The sequence below is a fragment of the Electrophorus electricus genome, chromosome 20, assembly GCF_013358815.1.
Source record: "Electrophorus electricus isolate fEleEle1 chromosome 20, fEleEle1.pri, whole genome shotgun sequence".
In the NCBI taxonomy this organism is placed as follows: domain Eukaryota; kingdom Metazoa; phylum Chordata; class Actinopteri; order Gymnotiformes; family Gymnotidae; genus Electrophorus; species Electrophorus electricus.
In genome coordinates this window covers 7,660,378-7,676,922 of record NC_049554.1, presented here as the reverse complement: position 1 = coordinate 7,676,922, position 16,545 = coordinate 7,660,378, and the positions used below count along the sequence as shown (strand labels likewise).

At 42.1% G+C, this 16,545-nt stretch overlaps 1 protein-coding gene across 4 annotated transcripts in view; it reads right to left on the bottom strand.

The window, feature by feature from the left end:
• Positions 1-16,545, bottom strand: part of LOC113572410 (filamin-B) — a 55,284-nt gene that overhangs the window by 4,871 nt on the left and 33,868 nt on the right. Inside the window, exons 21-41 of one of the 4 annotated variants that reach the window (XM_027001936.2) lie at positions 16,179-16,352; positions 15,863-16,025; positions 15,543-15,703; positions 14,924-15,091; positions 14,576-14,699; positions 14,322-14,475; positions 13,449-13,638; positions 12,926-13,173; positions 12,312-12,395; positions 11,262-11,364; positions 10,923-11,063; positions 9,952-10,080; positions 9,678-9,851; positions 9,286-9,441; positions 8,866-9,069; positions 7,057-7,209; positions 6,729-6,851; positions 2,958-3,224; positions 2,638-2,775; positions 2,446-2,561; positions 1,360-1,492 (exon numbers count right to left, since the gene is read on the bottom strand). In XM_027001936.2, the coding sequence (XP_026857737.2) occupies positions 1,360-1,492; positions 2,446-2,561; positions 2,638-2,775; positions 2,958-3,224; positions 6,729-6,851; positions 7,057-7,209; positions 8,866-9,069; positions 9,286-9,441; positions 9,678-9,851; positions 9,952-10,080; positions 10,923-11,063; positions 11,262-11,364; positions 12,312-12,395; positions 12,926-13,173; positions 13,449-13,638; positions 14,322-14,475; positions 14,576-14,699; positions 14,924-15,091; positions 15,543-15,703; positions 15,863-16,025; positions 16,179-16,352 (3,303 nt within the window). Of the gene's footprint in view, positions 1-1,359; positions 1,493-2,445; positions 2,562-2,637; positions 2,776-2,957; positions 3,369-3,644; positions 3,861-6,728; positions 6,852-7,056; positions 7,210-8,865; positions 9,070-9,285; positions 9,442-9,677; positions 9,852-9,951; positions 10,081-10,922; positions 11,064-11,261; positions 11,365-12,311; positions 12,396-12,925; positions 13,174-13,448; positions 13,639-14,321; positions 14,476-14,575; positions 14,700-14,923; positions 15,092-15,542; positions 15,704-15,862; positions 16,026-16,178; positions 16,353-16,545 lie in introns of those variants that run through there. The other 3 variants (XM_027001937.2, XM_035520182.1, XM_035520183.1) reach the window with 3 other exon arrangements.

Below are 16,545 nucleotides of genomic sequence, written 5' to 3'. Positions count from 1 at the left end.
TTCTTGTCACCCTCAAGTAGGTAGTCGAACTTCTCGTTTGAGTTGACGGATCTGAGGACCCACAAAAATTCCCTCTTTAATTTTTGCTTTGCTGAGCTGATGGAATTTCTCAGACAGGTATTTAAACGCTGATCCATTCCGATCCATGGCTTTTACCAAGTTCTTCATCAAACCGAGTTTGATGTGTTGGGGTGGTAGAAGTATTTTGTCCGGTTCTGCCAGTGCTGAATGCTGCACATTCTTCTCTCCAATCTTCAGAGACTTCCTCAGGGGCCAGTCTTTCTTCACATAGTGCAAAGAACGTGCTCTGCTGTCACATTCACATAGGAAACAGCAGTACTTTGTATGTCCCAGCTGCAGACCCATCAACAGAGCAACTACCTTAAGGTCAGAACAGATATGCCAGCCATACTTTCTGTATTCAAGAATAAGTCCTTCTTCCATGCGGAACAGGTCGGCTAGCAGAAGGTATAATTGGATACACTATTGCCCCCTTCTTCTTTGTAATGCCTACAGAAACAGGGGGCACCATGCAGAAGTAGCAGTCAGTTATGTGATTGCTGGGATCCCTCCCAACCATTGGAACGGCAAAGGGCATTGACCTTCTTTTTCCATTCATCTACTGTGACAGATTTGTTGCACACGTATGACCTGTGTGGGGCCCAGGACTTGTCTTGATCACTGATCTTGCATTGGAAATACAGATATGCCTTCTTCACTTTTGCATTTAAAGCAATGTCCTTCTGATTTGCAAAAGTCACTTCCCCACAAATGTAACAAAAATTGTCCGCAATATTGATAGTTACGAGGCATTGATACTTGTTGATTGACACCATCACTTCAGTAGTGTTTATAATGCAGCTGGAATTACATTTAACCTAACGCAGCTGAATTTACATCCAACATGACGTTTAGCACAAGTAACAGAAATAAATCGCTCGTCCTATGGTGTGTTGCTTTATATACATCTCCCTATTGCATAATCTTACCTCAGCGATTGTGTAATCTTACGTCAGCCAGTGATGCAATAGACCCTCCTGGGTATGATCATCAAGATCTGATACAATATTTCTCAGAATTTTAAAAACTTTAATATTTCATCTTATAGCTGGACCTAATACAATGTCTCTTATGGATCACATGCAGTTATCGTTAAAATGAGAGCCAATAAATTTTCACGGTTATATCCGCGTTTAACTCAGAAGCATTTTGTTGTTGTCCAGTGTAATTTAACTAGACTGACGAATTCAATCCAAGCAAAGTTGTCATATTTTAACAGACAATGTATTTTTTGTAAATGATCTTGCCATTTTGTTTACTGGTGCCATGGTCCCCACACAGTGGATTCTGGAGACTCACCTTGTTCCAACTCTGAAACAACACACTCCTCGAGGGTTCCAGATGGACTGTGCACTTTGGCAGCAATAGTGCCCTGAGCACCATTCAGGCATACGGCAAATGAAGCAGGTTGGTTCACCTTGAGGCCTGATTCCTGAAGCAGCAAATACATAGTTCAATCATAACCCTCCCACTCAAGTGTTCACCAAGAGCAGTGCATTCGGGAAAACTGAGTCTTGATAAGTGCCTGAGCACACAAAAAGGGAGGGGTGTCACATCTACACTTGAGTCTTCAGCTAATGCTGCTCAAGGTTTTATAGCACAATATGTGCCATTCTTTGAAAGCTGGAAAACAACTTTATAAAAAGGTATCATCCATTTTATCAAATGAAGAAAAAATGGAAATTTTTTACCTCAACTCATAACAAACCAGCTAAAAGGTCAAGAGAGGGGTCACCAGAGACAAATTTAACTACACAAGAATTTCTATAGGTTTGTGGTGTCTTACACTGCCACCCTCTGCTTTAGCTAGCTCTTCTGTGAATGTTAAATTTGCCTGTTAAAAGCCTTTAAATGAAAATACAAGATCAACACCAGAAGGCCCACCCAAGTTGATTGATGTCCAGCAGCTATTCAAAGTAGAGTGCAACCAAAAATCATATTCTGACTACTGCTCCAAAACAGTCTGAGATAAATTTAATGTCCAAGCCTTTTACTTTTTCCACATATGCATATGAATTGGTCCTTGATGTGGAATAGTATAATTCATGTGGAGTAGCTCTCACTTGGCTGAGACTGGGCTTCGATGCCAGCATTAGAAATGCCATGAATTCCTACCCTTTCAAGCAAATTGTGAAGTGGGAAAGGAGGACATATTTAGCCCATTACAACACTCCACCCAAGCCAGGAACTATGTATGAATATTATAATGTCTACTAAAGTGAATATATTACTTTTCAAATAAACTTAAACTTGCTCCAAGTAACATTTTAATCAAAGTCTACCAAGAATATTCAAATATTTATTCAACATATCTTTTATGGTTAAGCCCAGTTCTTTGATAGCTGCTGACATGCCCATGGGCGGAGACGTTTCCTCATGTCTCACCTGAAGGCTGGTAACAGTAAGACGGTGGGCATCATCTGCGGGGGTCCGCGCAGGCACCAGGTAGGGGCTGTCTGGGATGTGCTCATCATTGAACTTCACGGACACCTCGTAGTCACCTGCAATCATGAAATGTGTGAGTTCTGTAAGGTTAGCCCCATGTCCTGGTTTTCTAGAACCGTGTTTTAGTCATACCAGGTTCCTGAATCACATAGGAGACGCCACAGGTGCCGTCCTTTCTGTCCTCGAAGGAGATTTCTGCACGACTGGGGCCCTCCATAGCGATGGACAGACCTCCAGCACCTGCTTCACGTGTCCAGATACTAAACTCAGCTGGAAAGTTTAATTAAAAAATAAAACAAAACACACATGGTGTTTAGGGGGTATTGTGGCTCAAGTTTCAAAAAGGTGCTACTTTTAATGGTGTGCTGAATCATAAGAATCAAAGTAATTAGATACTCAACATCACAGTCTTTGTAACTAAGAGGAGATGTTTATTTGAGGCATTTTTGTACCTGGAATGCCTGTCTCTGCTCTTTCCAAGCCTGGACCACCTGCTCTTACTTTGTGGGCTCCCCCTTCTCCCAGTGGCCCCACAGTGAACTGGAAGGGACTTCCTGGAACATGCTGTCCACGGTACCTCACGCTAACTGTATGCACACCCATCTCATGTGGCACAAAGCGGACGCAGTACGTGTGGCTGCCCACTGAGATGATCTCCGCTGGCTCGGTGGTACCTGCCGGGCTAGTGACCTGTGCAGACACGTCGTGGACATCGATCTCTGGACAATGGAAATGGAGGGGGGTTTAGCATGAATGACTTCATCACCAAGAGGAAACAGAGAACAAAGGGAGACTGAAGAAAACTCCCAAGAATGCTGAAGCATGTGGTCCAGGGAAATGATCAGCTCTGCTGCACAACACCCCTGCAAGTGAAGGAAGAGGAGAGACCTTACCCAGCAGCTCAGATATCTATATTCTTTATGGGAGGAGGGATGTCTGGGGATTTTCCAAAACTCAACAGATGCAATGAATGATGGCCTAGTGAGCAACTAGCACAAAGCACACTAGAACGTTAGCACTAAGCTCAGCACTTCAATGGAGGTTCAAGGATAAAGCCACAGAAGCATCAGGGAAGTGAATTAGCTGCACAGACACAAACACACTGCAGGGAAGAGCAAGCATTTTTCTGCCAACCTCACCGTCCGCATGCCCAGTGCTTTAAAACGCACCCTCCAGCCCCAAGGGCCTCGCCAGGGATGCCGTGCCCATCTGGGTGATCTGCACGGTCCCAACAGCGAAGGTCCGGACCTTCAGGGGCTGGCGAGGGACTGAGGCCCGGAGCCAGAGAGAACAGCAAGAGCGGTAGACTCTGCACGAGAGTAGCTCCCGTGCCAGAGCCAGGAGAAACCAGGTCACTGATGGGACACCAGCAGAGACAGAAAGAGAAGGGAAGAAGTGAGCGAAGGCAAGTTGAGAAATGATTAGAGAGAAAACAGCAAAATGCGGATAAAGATTTAAGAAAAACATGGGCTTTGAGAAACGATCATTTTAGTAGCAAAAATGTTCATTTAAAAATAGTGCATTACCTTTGCATCTGTCTGGATTCAAGAAAACTTTTACTGTGAAGTATTTTACAGTATTTTTACATCAACCATCTACTTCTTTAGACTTGGTTAAGTGATCAACTCGTATACATCAACAAACTCCTTAAATGTTTAGGAAAACTGGGTTTTAGATTTTGTAGGTGTAGCTCTCCGTTCCATAGAGAAAGCAAAGTGGGCGAGTGGCACTCGCTGGGTGAGATCAGGCATGAGATCATAATAGGAAGCAATGCTCTGTGTGGTCTTCATTCCATTACAATAATCTTTCATTACTCATGGCTAAGCTTCCATTAGATTACAACTCTCCTTACCCAATACTGATACTTAAAAGATGGCTCACACATGGCCTCAGAATGATTCAGAATCCAGTCCCATTGACCTGACATATGGTCATATACTACATCAGCCATACTTGACATGGAACATGTGTGGAGTGTGTTCATTGAACTCATCTGTTCCTCTAAACCTCTGGGGCAGGTACATTAGCCTACTCTAGTGTGACACTGGAATTACAGCACAGATGCAGTTAGACCAGCTATACTGCCCACAATATTCAAGAGATTGTGGATGTGCTCATGTTACATACGCCTTTACTTGTACTATGTGTAAGAACAAAAAGATTGAGAGCCCCACCTTGGAAAGATATGAGTAAGCAAATAAATCGTGCCCTTATTTGACTTGCCTCATCAGAATGTATGCAACACAGAATGCCTAACACCTTGATTTCAGATGTATAATGCATTAAGCCAGGTCTTGCTGTCAAGTCTTATCCAACACACAGATAGAAAAAAAGTAAATTTACTTTCAATGTAAAATAAACCCCAAACCTGAATATCATGAACGCGCTTCAGTTTGAAGGAGGGGGAAAAAAAAAAAGAAAGACATGATGATTCTGAAATGAAGGGTTTGGGACATTGGACAAGGCAAGTTTATGTCTATAGCACCTGTCATACAAAATGACAATTTAAAAGTGCTTCACATAATATAAAAGGCTCATTATACCCCGAGATCCATCACTTCGGAAAGGTCTTTACCATGAATTAAAAATGTATTAAACATTGTTTTCAATATTTCAATTGTAATGTGTTTAAGGAAACAGAATAAGAGAAATTAAATGAATAAATTAAAATAAGATTAAAATGAATAAATTAAGAAGAAAAAAAAATTGTAGTTCGTAAAAGTGCAGTGCCACAGGGTGTAAACTGAGCCAAAAGTCTGCCCAATAGTGATGTTTGGGCTCTGATATCCTCCAGAAACTGGTTCTATTTAAAAACAACATAGTAGCTAAATGCTGCCTCTCCATGTGTAGTTTTTACCTTATGCAAGACTAACTGATTAGTTCCTTATGACCTAGGAGTTCTGCCCGGCCAATAACGCTGCAGCATATCAGATAGGTACACTGGTTTTACACCATTAAGTGATTTATAGACCAGTAATAATACCTTAGTCAAATCTGTGGTATACTGGTAGCCAGTGTAAGGCCCATAACTCTGCAACATATCAGATAGACATGCTGGTCCTACACCGTTAAGTGATTTATAGACCAGTAATAATTCCTTAGTCAAATCTGTGGTATACTAGGAGCTAGTGCAAGTACTTAAGAATGGGATTGATGTGTTCTCTTTTGCTCTAGCAGCTGTATTTTTAATCAACTTAATCTGTTCTATTGTCTTTTTTGGAAGTCCTGTTAGGAGGCCATCACATAACCCTGCTAAAAACAAAAGCATGGACAAGCTTCTCTAGATCTCGTTTAGTCAAGATATATCGGATTTTATTGATGTTCTTATAATAAAATGCTGACTTGGTTACAGATTTTATGTGACTTCTAAACTGAGATCAGAGTCTATTAGTATGCATAGGTTATGAGATAGCTTTTTAGATTTTAGGGTTTTCCTAGTCCAAGTAGGCAGCTATTCTGCACCTTTTATTGCCATTACCAAATATTATAATCTCTGTTTTATCTTTTTACAATTGCAGAAAGTTTCGGCCACTCCAGTTAGTGACATGCTGAAAGCATTTGCAGAGAGACTTGGAGACCCTAGTTGTCTGGGGAAAGGGCTAAGTAAATCGGAGTGCCTTCAGTATAGCTATGCTATGACAGCCCAGAGTCTTGTATGGAGGAAATGAAAGGGACAGTGAGACATCCATCCATCCAGCAACCTTTTATTCCCTTTATTCTACTATTCCTCTTTTAGAAAAAATGCATGGTAGCTTGGTTTACAAGCAAATCAAAATGTAAAGAATTCACTTAAACATGTACCTACATTACATAACACAAATACCAAAAATTCCATCCAGATACAGCTCCTCCCCTTTGCTGAAGACCTTAATTTTCACATCAGTATTTCTAGCACTGATCTACTGCTGCAAGTGTGAGGATTGTGATTTATACTGAAACATCTAATTCTGTGGAAAGGCTCAGGAAAATGAGGAAAGGCACCAACAAAAACCACCACCTTTAACCATTTTATGTCTATGTACATCTATGTACTGCATAGCTTAAAGCATCACATCAATGAACCTGGGAACTAATATTCACAATGCCTCTCTTTGTACCTGCTCATTTCTCACCAATCAATCATGTGTGTTCATGTCATTATTCCCCTGCCTCCAGAAGTGCAAAAAAGGTAAAAACCCACAAAGCTTTAATTAAAAAAACCACATTGCTCAAGCTTTACTTACCTGGGATCTTTAAGTTTAGGTCACAAACACTACCGACTGTAGCAATGGAGGCAGCTTTCTGGCGGTGGGTGATGCTCTCACGGATGCGTCCTTCTCCTGTTACTTTAACATTGAATGGACTCCCTGTGGATGAGAGAGACCATTTGGGAACTAAAGAAATTCAGTAGCACAATTCAAACAACTGTGCTGTTAAGACAGCAGTTTTACAGAAAATGATATACTGGCTTTTCTGTTTGGTCATTGTGGACATTACAACACAAGTCTATAGGTAATTAGGCAATTCTGGTTATGCATTGCATGAAAAAGCTCCCTTGGTGTTCTCACTTACCAGGAACATGTTCTTCAGCAAACCTGATGGACACTATGTATGTCCCCGGCTCAGTGGGACAAAAGGAGACACCACAGGTCCCATCCTCAATGTCCTCAGTCTGGATGTCCACTTTACTTGGGCCCTCGATGGACAGCGCCAGTCCTCCATAACCTTGGCCACAGGTGACAATTTGTTGGATTATACTCAAGATAAGATTTATTTTACATGTGCATTGTGTTTGTGATTCCCAGAGGAGGAAGCAGTATTGCAGAGTAATCAAATCACTGCAATCAAAACACAAAACACTAGATAAGAGTCAAAAAACTTTGGTGCTTCTCTCAGGAGATGAGGAAATTAGCTTTTATCCATAAAATTCTGTATAATAAACAGCTCCTTCAAAAGAAGGCAGTTTCTGCCTGGTTATTCCTTCAATCAATTTGTAGTTATAGAAATAAATTCTTTTTAAAATCTACAAGAGGAAAAGTACTCTTAAACTCAAAGTACTCCTAAAGTCACAAGCCTCCCACTGATCTAAGGAAAAGGTAATAAACTCTGAGAAAGACATGCTGTCCAAATTATAAAAAGTAGTTTCCCTAGTTTCTCTTGGTCATTCTCAAATAATGCATTGGTACGAATTAAATACATTTTCTAATTCCAAACACACCTTACAGATGTTTTTTTTTTCCAACATACTTGGAACCTATCTCTGCCATTTAAAAATGGCAGAAATGATCAGTTTGAATATTAAGTGTTTACACATTTACAAATGTTGGATCTGGAAACCCTAGAGATGGTGCATAGAGACTAAAGGAAACACCTTTCCTTTCTTAAGGAAATCCTACCTGAAGTAATTTAACTTTTATTAAATTTAATAAACTCTCCATTGAACCTTGGCTATGTTCCTAAATCAAATTAGCAGTAATAAGACCACTTATCAAAAAAATCTAGCCTCGACCCATGTCAGTCTTCAAACTACAGGCTGATGTCAAAACTTCCATTTATTTCCAAGATCCTAGAAAAAGCTGTAGCTCAGCAGCTATGCCCCCACCCCAGCCTACTACTTCTCCGTCGCCTTTAATGGATGTTCTCTTGCAGGATGCGTTTCGGACACATGCACACTATCAGGACAAGACTAGGACCTCTAGAAAATTGAACTAGACATTAATTGCTTATTTTTTCCCCACTTTATTTATTTTTCTCTTAAAATTGTTCTTATTGTGGTGACCATTGTAGGCCAGCAGAGGATGGGTCCTCCCCCTTGAGTCTTGGTTCCTTTCAAGGTTTCTTCCCCATGCTCTAGTGAGTATTTCCTTGGCTTGCTCACTGGGGGCTTGGATTGGGACATTTTTAAAGCTGCTTTGTGACATCTGTTGTAAAAAAGCACTGTACAAATACATTTTTGATTGCTTGATTAATAATTGCATGGCATGATTCTGGGAGGTGGGGTTCATCTGCATTCCCATCAGCATCACTAATGTCCACATCTGGTGTGGGTGTCAGACTGTGCAACGTTTGCAAATGTGCTTGGGTATATAAAAAAGTTAAAGTACTTTTATGTTAAAGAAATGAGGTCAACAGATTTACCAACACTTGCACATGGAAACAGGATTGAATATCTCCTTTACTGCTAGGAATATGACTTGTTTCATTATAATCAAATCCTGAAAACATTCATTCGTGAACCAAAAAGCAAAAAAAAGCTCTCATTTTAGAAAATGTCAGCCAAGATATTACTATAAAAAAATCTGGTTAACTAAGAGTAATAAACAATAGCTACAACTCATGAAAAATTGCATATTGAGCAGCTCTGGTACTGGTGTTTCTCACCAGCATCTCTTGTGTCCACTACAAAGTCAGACATCTCAAACGTGTGTCCTTCAACCAGTCCTTGTCCAAACACCTTTACCCTGCTGGCATCTCCAATCTCAGACTGTACCACCATGATGGAGATGGGGCTGTTTGCCACATGGTAACCATTCTTCTTTATACTGACCAAGTGCTGACCAACCTCTCGGGGTATGAAAGAAATACCTGAGAGGGTGAAGAAAATCATAAGATAGTATTAGTTGAGGAACATTAAGAGAAGGTTTTGGCAGGCCATTAAAAAAAATGCCATGAAGAAAATATCCAGGAATTTATAGTGGAGAGAATAAAGGGGTTGCATTAGAAATACATTCAATAAATGTAGTATGTAATAAGTCTCTGCCAACACTTTCAGTGCAAAGTTGGTGGATGAGATGCACTCACCAACGTGATTGTTGGGCTGCCTCTTGAGCAGACACGGCTCATCACGGCCTGATGGGGCTTTGATGCTGGCTGTGAGCAGACTGAGGTCTGTCTCAGTGATGTCCAGGGAGAAGTCAGCGGCTGATCCCAGCTTCACCTGAGACCGCCTCTTGTCCTCTGCAAAAACCACCAAATACAGCACTCAACCAATAGTACTGAAAAGGAATGCACTTAATGGACTGTCTGGAAAGCTCCATATTACTAAGCAAAATAAAGTCAAGGGTGGTGCTGATATTTACTTGTTAGTGCTAAACTTGCGCTTAATTTGCATAAACTGAAACAGACTGAAAATATTCAGGTTGTAGTGGTTATAATTGACTGCTTATAATGGATACATTGCAATATGTCCTCACCTGTCATCCTAGCTGTAAAGGGACTGCCAGCTATGTGCTCGTCATTGTAACGAACCAGGATGTTGTAATCTCCCGGCAGAGTGGGCAGATATGTGACCGTGCAAGTGCCATCCTCATTGTCAATGCAACTTATCTCTGCCTTCGATGGGCCTTCAATGGCCAAGTCAAGGCCACCTGCGTAAGAACTCTCAATCAGTTTGATGCTCATCAAATATGAGTCACCACTACTATTTGCTGTGTTTATGGTTAAAGGTAAAGAAAAACCAACAGCCACCTTCTGCAGCATCTTCTGTGTAGATAGTAAATGTGGCTGGTTTGTTGGCAACACCGTACACAAGGCCTGGGCCATAGGCTGACACATTAGGGCTGTTAGCGTTGTTGACATAGAACTGCAGAGGGCTCTCTGTGGAGCAAAAAATCCCATTGAGAAGGTTGGCATGAATGCAAGGAGAGCACTGGACTGATTTCACAGGTGTGTCATAATTTTGAAAGGCTTGTACATTGACAGTTTATCCAAACATGAACCAAGAGTTGCATGCACACACACGCGAGCTAAAGAATTTAAGTATGGACTAGCAGATTTTCATAATCAATTCCAGCAAAAGCATTTGACGACAAAAAAAAAAAAAAAAAAAGCACAAATCTCAAATGGTAGCATCTGAGCCAGGTATCATCAAACAATAGAAAATGGAATTTGGAACAGGATATCCACATATGTAATAAGCCCAGAGTCTCCATTTACCCTGGGCAAGTTAGCCAGGTGCAAACAAGTCATTCAACAAAAGAGGGTGAATCAAAGATAATATATTACTTTTTAACATGGTAACAGCTGCTTTGGACTGATATGGCCTTCTGTAGGATCTGCTGGCCTCAGTGAATATTATATTTGTAACATAATTCTTGCCATGGTAGCAAGAATATGGGATTACATAAGTCTTAGCTGTTAGAAGGCCCCCCCATGTACATGCCTCAACATGTGAAGCATCAACCTTCTTTACAAATACTGTACCAACTTCAAATACTCTCTCAAATAATCTCTTGAAAGTTTAATCTTTTCAGCTCCCCTAAACCTCAGCGTGAACAGTTGCCACAGCCCTCCACTTTGCAACAATGAGCAAAGAATCCTAACAGGAAGTTAATTTGGGGAAGACATATCCTTGGCCCTTGTCAAGATAGCTGGCATTTAAGAGGTTCAAAGCATTAAAGGGTGTGGGGTAGGTGAGGCCCCAGTTCCAGAGCCCTTACCCGGTATGTGGGTGCCATTATATTTGATGTGCATCTCATGAAGGCCTGCCTCTGTAGGGGAGTACTTCACAGCGACAGTCCCATCCTTGTTGTCAGTGATCTCGGGTTTGGCTGTTTTGCCTGACGGCATATGAACCTCCCCTAGAGAGGAGAAATTGAGTCGTTTAAATTGAGAAAACTGGAGTTGCCATCACTGTGGCAATCATTTAATTTTGCCCCTTAATCTCTGGAACACCTCCTTGAAAAATAAAGTCTTCAGAGTCAGTTTCAGTGAATAGTATCAGCGCAAGTGTGTTATATGCATTGTATTCCTTAGTTAAAACACTACTCATCTCTCACCTGTAATTTCACCCTTCCCAAAGGTGAAGGGAATCACCATGTTGAAAGGCCGGAAACCTGCACCATTCATGCTGTTAATGGGTATGTACACACCATCTGTCACCTGCAAAATGGAAGAAGGTTCAAAACTGAAACCGAGAAATTGATGCTTCACAGACACTTTCCAGGCCAAGGAGTTCCGCAAAAAACTAACAAAAAAAACCAAACAAAAAAAAAAGAAAAAAAAAAAGACAAACCCACCCCCACACACCCCACGTAGTGGCAGTAGTAAGAAAAAGCAGAAGGGAGTGGGGGGTGCACAGTAAACCCAACCTCCCAGCACACCTGGCACAGTTCTGAGGAAATTGTCATTCAACAGAGATTCATAACAGTGTTCACAAACATCCCCACTACCACCATCATGTATTGGCATAATGGAAAATGGGAAGGCTGGAGAATAACGAATAAAATATGGTGACGCTTGTACTTGAGCTATATTTGCTCAGCTTTGGGGTAGATTACACTCAAATCATTGTCTGGTTGCCATACAGGCCACTTTAATTTATTTAACACCAGATTTGCCTCCAATCAAAACGACAGCCTTCTAAGCCATCATTCAGAGTTTCCCCAGCCTCTGCCATGAGTGAAACACACTAAAAGTAAAAATAAAAAGGTGCAACATCCAAGGAGAAATGGGAATAGAAAAGAACAGAGTACCGTTTCAGGGAGGAGAAACGGAGATGAGGCATGAACCAATAGCCATTTCCTGAAAAGGATGATGCTTGATTGGTTAAAACAAGGTAGAACTGGATGGAAATCACTTCCATCACAGCAGAGATAAGAGCAAATGGAAAGCAAGATAAACATGCAGACAAAGATTTGGACGAAGAATTGAGCGGGTGCGCACTAAGATAGCCCCGAGGTCAGTACAGAGGCTGAAAAAGATAAATCAGTGAAGGTAGTGGTTGGGTTCAACCTCCATGAGCAGGAATAGGCTCTGCAAAAGAGGGACGAAAGACGGGAGGGTAGGGTGGTTGTAGTGGTAAGGGAGATTCAGGTGTGCATGTGTACCCAGGGTTGGAAGCCGGCGCCCGGAGCCAGTTCCTGCTGCTGGTGGCCTGACTGCTGTTGCAGCAGGGGAGCTTCATCAGTAGCCTAAGAAAGGAGAGCGCGAGTTATGTGTGCATGCACACACATAGCCACACACACCTAACCAGACACAAACGAGCGGACATTCTGTACATTGATACATGTTAACTGTGAAAAGTGATCAAAGATATAGTCAGTCAATTCTTTCATTACCAAAAAGGTTTCATTTTGTTGTCAATATAAAAAGTGACTCCAACTGAAGATGCAGTGCTACACAAACTGAATCCGCTTGAAGTACATGGTCATTTACATTTATGGCATTTAGCTGATGCAAAGCAAGTTACAATTAGGCCTGAGTACAGCTTGAGCTATTGTGGGTTAAGGACCTTGCTCAGGGGCTCAACAGCAGCAGCTTGGCAGCAGTGGGGCTTGAACTGGCAACCTTCTTATTACTACTAGAGTACCTTAACCAGTGAGTTACCACTGCCCCCAAGGGGTAGAATCTGGTTTGACACTCCAAAAAAAAAATAAAAAAAGCCAAGCAGTTCCCATAAACCTAAGTTTGGGTGATCAAGTATACAGAGGTTGAGCCTTACTATGACTTTGAAAGGGCTCCGTGGAACATTCTCTCCTCCAAAGCGTACATAGATGAGATATGTCCCAGGCATAGCTGCCATGTAGAATATGTCGAATGTGCCATCCTCATTCTCAATGACATCAGCCTCCACCTCTGTGCCGTCAGGGGTTACAATGATGCAGGAGACTTTTCCTTTCCCTGCTCCCTTGGTGTTGACTACAAAGCCAACTTCCTTGCCGATGCCAATGGTTGGCCCAATGCCAGGACCTGTAGAATGAGGGCAAGAGGTTAAGACTGTGTTGTGGGATCTTGCTAAATAAATGTGCCTTCTATTCATTTACAACAGATGACCAGCACTGGTAGTGTGGTGAAATCCAAACCATGCAATGAATTTAAAAGTTGCATTGCATCTCAATTATTTTCCAAAACAGTGACAGTTTTGAAAAATAATTGAGAGCATTAGGTCCGTTTGATTTAGGATTTTGTTTTTCCAAGTCACGACTTGTTGCAATGCTTTTGGCAGTCAGAATAAATTAACTCACCAGTGACCGTACACTTGCTAGCGTCGCCTGTGGTTGTAGCCCGCACTCTGTAAGGTGAGGTGGGGATTTCATCGCCTCCATACTTGATCACAATCGTGTAACGGCCCATCTTATCTGGCACATAGGACACCTGGTATGTCCCATCCTGGTTTTCTTGAAAGTTGACCTTCTTTGGCTTCCCATCTTGGTCCTGAACATTCAAAACCCACAATTTCACAGAAAAAAGCATTGTAGTGGCAGGATGACCAACAGTGGGGGAGGACTGTGCAAGATGATTCCTCTAGCCAAGGAGTGCAGAGGTCCACTTATGGATGAGCATGTGGTTTGAGGAGAGGTTTTTGGTAGTTTACAGTCTCTGGAAGTACTCAGCCAAGCTTCAACAATTACCAGGTAGTGCAAGAAGTGGTGGAGGGGCCCACTATTGGAGATTATTGAGATGCAGAACGCTGCTCACAGGACCACATTTGGCCTTGGTGAGATGTCCATTTATCTCGTTACAAGTCTTTCACACTGCTCAATGAGCATGTTTTTGGCTGATGGGAGAAGCACTCGCAGATCTACCACTTAAGATGCACCCACAAATTAGATGACACCACTTCCACGAGATGATTAGAGTGCATGATAATTATGGATACACAGGGAAGCCAACAGTACTGGCAGTGCCAAGTGCCATCATAAAGTATCATATCAAGATCACTTCAATATTCAGTTCCAGTCAATGCAAATAAATGAACTGAACTGAGCAGCCCATGACTAGCTCAAAGTAAGGTAAACCAGAGCCAAGTTCATAATATGCATAATATTTGGCAGAAAGGTAGGACATTGCATTTGGCCTGTGAGGGGGGTGCGATGTGTGTACTGGGGATGGCTCACCTTGATCTGGACTGACAGCTGGCCCTCTCCTGCATCCTTAGTGTCGATGGTGAACTCTACAGGCAGGCTGGCGGGCAGGCCTGTGGTCAGGCCAGGCCCGCTGGCACGTACCTTACTGGCATCATGAGTGGGTAGGACACGAAGCTTAAAAGGGCTGGAAGGGGGGGGGGGGGAATGTGAAAAACAGTCAATAACAGAGCATGAGTAATTAGCAGCACAAAGTGGGAAATGCTCAGGATGAAGGGTGGCAATACCTGCAAGGGATCTCCTCTTCGGCATATTTGACAATCACAGAGTAAGGGCCCTCCATGGAGGGCGTGTAGGCTACATTGTATGTTCCGTCTCCATTGTCTCTTACATCAACTGTCTCAGCCATACCTGAATACAAACAATGATTATTAAACAAGTACATTACATTAATCGAGTCCTGGCTGTCACCATATTAGCAGGTACTTTTAAATGAACTTATTCATTCTAAACTATGACTAAACAATAGACAACTTCTGTAAAACCAATAAAAATCTAAAAACATTCTGCCTTTGTAGAAGTACTTTTTCAAAGGACTACAGTTCTGACAGTGACTACAAGATGCATCACCCAACCTTTAGGGCCAGTCACAGCCACAGAGAGGGGCGCTACACCAGCCTTGCTGCAGTCCACAGTGAAAGCCTGAGGGATCTTGGCCCGCACAGCCGAACCCACACCAGGCCCAGAGAGCTTCACCTTACTGGTGTCCACAACTTCTTTCACTGTCACCTTGAAAGGGCTTCCTGAGAAACATCAAATGGAAACCACTAAAAATAAAAATGCCATTAAGTGAACACCACATGGTAGTTTTGGGAATATGTGCCCCCCCCCCACACTCCACCCCCCAAATCATGACAGGCAGGGTTCAAACTGATCTAAGCATGCCTTAAATGAAACATGAATATATAATTTACTCTGAACAACACATTCTTTAGAGTCTATATATATCTTGTTACTCCACAAAAGTGCATCACTAAAGAAAAGGAGCCAACAATAATTCAAGCACCTCAAATGGACTGTGATTTTCCACTGTGATTAATATGTAAAGACAACACGGGTTCACCCAAGGTTCTGTGCATGCTGAGTTTCTCTATGCCGATATTTAAATGTCATTATACCATATACGGTCTGTAATCATGAGACATACAAACAGGCTCTCAGAGAACAGCACACTAGAAAAACCACATTACGTACCTGGAATGTGCTGTCCTCCATATGTGATGTTGACGTCATATAGGCCTGGGGTGTATGGAGTGTACTCCACATTACAGCTGCCATCCTTGTTGTCTTTGCAGGACATCTTTGACTCCGATGGGCCTTCAACAGTGATCCCTAGGCCCCCGATGCCAGCTCCCCTGGGGAAGCAGATGCAATTGGTCAGTCACAAGGCTTACACTGTTCATTAGTTGTTAGTTTAAAAAACACCAGACTGTTAATAGCATGTGATGATACTAAGAAAATTAGGAGGGAAAGGAGGAAAAATGAAAAAAAAATTGAACAAAAGAATGCCATACCTTGTGGTGATGGAAAACCTATTTGGCTTGTCAGTTAGAGCTTCCTCCAGCCCAGGGCCTTCAGCCAGAACTCTAGTGGGATCACAGCCTTCACCCACAGGTACCTGGAAAGGGCTCTTGGGAACAGGAGTCTCATCAAACAGCACCTCCACTATATGAACACCTGGAAACATTACATAGTGCTGTGTTGCCATGAGATATACACACAAAATTAAAAGTTTGACAAATTACATCTAACTACTGCCATGTTGTGCACACACATTCTTTGGGAAGAAATTTATTCTGAACACTCATGTTATTGGCCTTTGCATTGTACCATTCTCAAAGGGTGTGTACTCCACTTTGTAGGTGCCATCGCCTTGGTCAGTGAGAAGACAGTCTGTGGCAGCACCTGATGGATTCTTAACATGGGTCTTAATGTGTTTCCCTCCCTTTCTGGTTAAGGACCGGGCATCCACAGTGAAGTCAGTGGTGGCCTCCCTGAAAACACCTATAGAAAAGAAAAAGACTCAACACATATGAAATAATGCACATGGGAGTAACTGAAGACAGAAAACTGGGAAGAATAAATGGAACTTGTAATGAATACAGTCTTTTCATAAAATGATTAAATTTGCTTCATGAGAATGTCACTGCCACTCTTATGCTTTGAAGAAAATGGGGATCCTTCAGCAGGAAACCTA